The 6,000-nt window shown below is 36.0% G+C and overlaps 1 protein-coding gene across 1 annotated transcript; it reads left to right on the top strand.

Annotated features, from left to right (window-relative positions):
- Positions 1–809: 809 nt before the first annotated feature.
- Positions 810–3,815, top strand: LOC100263226 (putative calcium-transporting ATPase 13, plasma membrane-type). Its single transcript, XM_002279492.1, has one exon. It carries the CDS (start codon positions 810–812, stop codon positions 3,813–3,815), a length of 3,006 nt encoding a protein of 1,001 aa, XP_002279528.1.
- The last annotated feature ends 2,185 nt before the right edge of the window (positions 3,816–6,000 follow it).

The raw sequence follows: 6,000 nt of genomic DNA, 5'->3' as shown, positions 1-6,000 counted from the left end.
GGATCTAAGGAGCCACTGAATTCTTTTACACCAAGAGTCAGTTGACCGGTCTTAGGCTTCAATCATCTAATCTCATTCACTCTCTCTCTCTCTCTTTAACACCAAGACTCACTTGACCAGTCTGTGTTCTCTCTCTCTCTCTCTGTGAAGGCTTTAACCATGTAATTGCCGAAAAGGATCCACTCTCTCTCTCTCTCTCTCGTAAGGCTTCAACCATGTAATTGCCGAAAAGGATCCTCTCTCTCTCTCTCTCTCTAACACCAAGAGTCACTTGACCGGTCTGTGTTCTCTCTCTCTCTCTCTCAAGGCATTAACCATGTAATTGCCGAAAAGGATCCACTCTCCCTCTCTCTCTCTCTCGCTCGCTCGCTCGTAAGGCTTCAACCATGTAATTACCGAGAAGGATCCACTGAATTCTTCAACACCAAGACAGTTGAAAAGGATCCCCTCTCTCTCTCTCTCTCTCTCTCTCGCGCTCGCGCGCTCGCTCGTAAGGCTTCAACCATGTAATTGCAGAGAAGGATCCTCTGGATTCTTCAACACCAAGACTCAGTTGACCAGTCTTAAGGAATAATACTGATGCGTATCACACCACCTCACCGACTTTGCTCTTCTATAAGAGGGGGGTCCTTCCTTCACTTCTATACTCATCAGTCTTTTTCCGTTTCATGTTTTTGTCTCAGATATTTTCTCCATATAACCTCTAGCTCGTTTCCTTCACTCTCTGTTCCTCAATTTGCGTTTTTGTCAATAGTTTGTCTTTGTTTTCGCCGCATCATCGTTACATACCCTTTTGTCTATCCCAAAGCATGTCCAATATTTTTCATCTTAACTTGAATTGCAAAGAGCCCATACCCGATGTGCCAACTATCCTTAGCAAACCCAACAAGAGGTGGCACTTGGCTTTACATCCTCTTCTCAATGAGAAGAGGAAGGAGAGCAGCAAACTCCCGGTTACTACTCCTTCCTTTGTTGCCCTCAATGTTAAGCCCGATGCCTTCTCAAGCATTGATCAGACAAGTCTCACTGCAATTGTGAAGGAGAAAAACTTAGACCTGCTTCTTGAATTTGGAGGAGTTGAAAGCGTGGCTGATGCTCTAGAAACAGATGTCAAAAATGGCATCTGTGGTGCTGTTCACGATATTGCTCTCAGACAGGAGGTTTTCGGTTCAAACACATACCAGACTGCTAAAAGCTTATTCCACTTCGTGATGGAACCTTTTAAGGATCTCACCATTCTCATACTTCTACTTTGTGCAACGCTCTCTCTCGGTTCTGGAATTAAAGAGCATGGACTGAAGGAAGGGTGGTATGATGGTGGAAGCATATTTGCTGCCGTCCTTCTAATCATTTCTGTGTCTACTCTGAGTAACTTCAGGCATAACAGACTATTAGAAAAATTGTCTAAAGTCAGCAACAATATCAAAGTTGATGTTGTGCGAAATGGGCGCCGTCAGCAGATCTCTATATTTGAAATAGTAGTTGGTGATGTTGTTTGCCTAAAAATTAGTGACCAAGTTCCTGCTGATGGCTTATTCTTGGACGGGCATCCACTGCAAGTGGATGAATCCAGCATGACTGGAGAGAGTGACCATGTAGAAGTTAATAGTAGCCAGAATCCATTTTTGTTTTCTGGAACCAAAGTGGCTGATGGATCTGCTCAAATGCTTGTGACATCGGTTGGTGTGAACACAACATGCGGCCAGATGATGAGCACAATCAGCCGCGACACTAATGACCAAACACCCTTACAAGCCAGACTTAAGAAACTTACCTCATCAACAGGTAAGGTTGGTATGGCAATTGCTTTTCTAGTGCTTGTAGCGTCGTTGGTTCGCTATTTCAGCGGCAATACAGAAGATGAGAATGGAAATCAGGAGTTCATTGGCAGCAACACAAAGGCTGTTGATATGGTGAATTCTGTGGTAAGAATCATTGCGGCCGCAGTTACCATTGTGGTTGTGGCAATGCCAGAAGGCTTGTCGTTGGCTGTCACGCTCATTCTTGCTTATTCAATGAAGAGAATGATGGCTGACCAGACAATGGTTCGGAAGCTCTCTGCCTGTGAGACCATGGGCTCTGTCACTACCATTTGTACCGACAAAACAGGCACTCTCACTCTGAACCAGATGAAGGTGATAAAATTTTGTCTTGGCCAAGAACCTATTGAAGCTTTCTCTTCAATTTCAACAAATCTTCTCAACCTCATCCAACAAGGAGCTGCTCTAAACACATCTGGTAGCGTTTACAGGGCTACTTCAGGATCTAAGTTCGAGTTATCTGGTAGTCCAACTGAAAAAGCAATTCTTTCATGGGCTGTACTGGAACTTGATATGGACATGGAGATATTGAAGCAGACTTGTACCATTCTCCATGTTGAAGCCTTCAAATCGGAGAAGAAAAGAAGTGGGGTTTCAATAAGGAGTAAGGCCGATAACACAATCCATGTGCACTGGAAGGGAGCAGCAGAGATGATACTAGCAATGTGTTCGAGGTACTATGATGCTTCTGGAAGCATGAAAGATATGGATGATGATGAAAGGATGATATTTGAGCAAATAATTCAAGGTATGGCGGCTAGCAGCCTTCGCTGCATTGCTTTTGCACATATACAGATTTCAGAGGAAGAGCATGAAATTGGTGTAGGTCTGCAAAAGCTGAAAGAAGACAGCTTGACCCTTATAGGACTGGTAGGGATAAAGGACCCATGTAGACCAGGGGTGAGAAAGGCTGTGGAAGACTGCCAATGCGCTGGAGTGAACGTCAAAATGATTACCAGTGATAATGCATTCACTGCAAGAGCCATAGCCACTGAATGCGGAATACTAAAACCTGATCAAGGCATGACCAATGAAGCAGTAGTTGAAGGTGAAATATTTCGGAACTACACCCTAGAGGAGAGAATGGAGAAAGTTGATAAAATTCGTGTAATGGCTAGATCCTCTCCCTTTGATAAACTTCTCATGGTACAGTGCTTGAAACAGAAAGGTCATGTTGTTGCAGTGACAGGTGATGGCACAAATGATGCACCAGCATTAAAGGAAGCTCACATAGGACTTTCTATGGGGATACAGGGCACTGAAGTTGCTAAGGAGAGCTCAGATATCATCGTCTTGGATGATAATTTTACTTCTGTTGCTACAGTTTTGAGGTGGGGCAGGTGTGTCCATAACAGTATCCAGAAACTCATCCAGCTCCAGCTCACAATGAATGTTGCAGCCCTTGTAATCAACGCTGTGGCAGTAGTTTCAGCTCGTGAAGTTCCCTTTACAGTGCTGAAATTATTGTGGGTGAGCTTGATCCTGGACACGTTATGTGCTCTAACTCTTGCTACAGGGCAGCCCACCAAGGATGTCATGGAGGAGCCATCCGTGAGCCAGACTCAGCCACTTATTACCAACATAATGTGGAGGAATATATTAGGCCAAGCATTATATCAGATAGTCCTCGTCTTGACCTTACAGTTTAGCGGAGAGTCGATCTTCGATGTTAACAAGAGGGTAAAGGATACATTGATCCTCAATACTTCAGTGCTATGCCAGGTTTTCAATCAAGTGAATGCAAGGAAGCTGGTGAAGAAGAATGTGTTTGGGGGGATGCATAGAAACAAGTTGTTTTGGGGGATGATTGGGATAACCATTATACTTGAGGTGGTAGTGGTAGAATTTTTAAAGAAATTAGCGGATACAGAGAGGTTGAGTTGGGCACAATGGGGTGCATGCATGGGGATGGCAGCCCTATCTTGGCCGGTCGGATGGGTTGTGAAGTGCATCCCTGTTTCAGACAAACCATTTCTCAGTTACCTAAATTGGTAGCGTTGGGAGAGTTCTAGGGTTGAACTATCATTATCCGTTATCGTGCTTCTTCAACAGGTAGAATAAAGGTCTTGTGCGTATAAAATGAGGACCTGCTTCACATATAGTCTCAGACGCCTCATTATGTGATATATTTTTTACTTTGATATTTTGTTTTAACCATTGTCATTAGAAGGAATATATAAGCTTTCTGTCATCTATAATTCATGCAAAATAAATTGGTTTGGACATTTATCTGTTTAATAAAAAAGTAAAAATATATAAGTAATTATATTCACGACACAGAGAGTGTAATAAAAACGGTGGTTTTCAAGTAGAACACTGCACCTCATTTCTTACCATTTTCGTAGGTTGTCGGTGAGGAGTGCTGTTGCTGCGTATTGATTGGGGGATTCTGTTCATTTTTCATTCTTTGTATTTGACTCATGCCTTCATGTGTCGTATGCACGTATGGAAATGAGTAGTATATCATATGCAATAATAATAATAATAATAATAATAATAATAATAATAATAATAATAGAAACATGCAAACAGGAGAAAAGAAACAAGAGAAAACTCAAATAGTAAGAATAAAATAATTTTAAAATGAAAATAAGGTAATTTAATTAATTTTGTATTAATGTAATATCTTTTATTATAATTGTAAGAAAAAAAAATTAAAACTATAATCTAGATAAATACCTATAGATAACCTTTGTAACTTGATTTATAACCTCTAATGATTTGTAACTTCTTTCTTTAGAAACCATTAGAGTTTTTTATTACTTTCAAGTTTCTAGGTGTAAGTTTTTAGGTGTAGATGGACATTAGAAAGGACTTGATTGAGAGAAAAAAAGAAGATTAAACCTATTTGAGAGAGACTATTGGAGTCACTAATAATTATACTAAGGAACGTAAATGAATATCATGTTTCTATCTATATTTCTTTTTGAAGATGAATTAAGTCGATGATTCTAATTCTACTAGTTGGATGCATTTGGGAATTTAAGGTTGAAATAACGATTTGTTTCCATTTCAATGTTAGGTAGTGATACCAATGAAAAATGAAAAAAAAGAAATAAACTCATAATAATATTTATTTATATAACTTAAATAATATTTTATTTTTATTTTAAATCTCAAACTTCACATGATTTAAAATAAAAATTGTTTTAAAAACATCTTTGAGATTTTTTTTTTTTTAACTAAACAAAAAGTTTATTTGGTTGTAACAATGTTCTATTTTTTAAAACAAAATTTTTGTGAAATTTTATAGCACTATTTAGTTATTATTCTCTAGAAAAAAATTTTAAAAATAAAGTAAAATAAAAAATAATTTTTAGAGAACAAATATAAACTATTTTCACTAATCTTAGAGCAATAAAAAAATCAAAATAAGAAAAAGTAAATAAAGTATAACACAATATATTTCTTCCTTCTTTTCTTTCTACCACCCCGTAATGATATAAAAATTTTCAAATATAATATTCCTTTGAATTATATGCCTTTATATATATATATATATATATATATATATATTATTTTTTTTAAGTACTTCAAATTTTTTTATTAAACAAATAGATTCCAAATCAAGCAATTTGTAATAGAAAAAAATTATCAATTTTTTTAAAATAATTTGAAACTCTGTTTGAATTAGTATTAGAAAGTCATGGAATTCAAACCGGTCAAATTAATACTATAAAATCATACTATTTTGATTTTTTTTTTTTTTTTTTTGCTAGAGAAATGAATTTCAAATCACTCAATTATATTGAATTTATTAATGAGCTTAATAGTTTTTAAAAATAATTTGAAACTCAAAAAATATATAATAATTACAAAAAATAATAGTCCAAAATTAATATATTATAATTCATGATTTTACTTTATATATATATATAACTATATTTTCTAAACTTTTCACTAAGTAAATAGATTCTAAGTTAAGTAAGACATAATTAATGTTTGAAATTAATTAATAAATATTTTAATTTTTAAGAATAATTGGAAGTTTAAAAATTGATTAATTAATTACAAATTAAATAAAAAAATTCAGAATTCTATGTTGACGATTAAGTATTAAATGTGTTGAATTTAAAATGAATTAGTATTAGCAATTACTAATTTTAATTACTATTATTTATTCTTAAAAAAATAAATCAATTATGCTTTTATGAGGATGTTAATATCTATATTTTTATAA

This window comes from Vitis vinifera, chromosome 5 (genome assembly GCF_030704535.1).
Source record: "Vitis vinifera cultivar Pinot Noir 40024 chromosome 5, ASM3070453v1".
Lineage (NCBI taxonomy): Eukaryota > Viridiplantae > Streptophyta > Magnoliopsida > Vitales > Vitaceae > Vitis > Vitis vinifera.
Note: the sequence above shows the minus strand (reverse complement) of the source record. Positions and strands in the feature narration are given on the sequence as shown.

Bases quoted from the DNA above. Each gene is read 5' to 3' on its own strand.
- LOC100263226 (XM_002279492.1), top strand. From the start codon at position 810: ATGTCCAATATTTTTCATCTTAACTTGAATTGCAAAGAGCCCATACCC.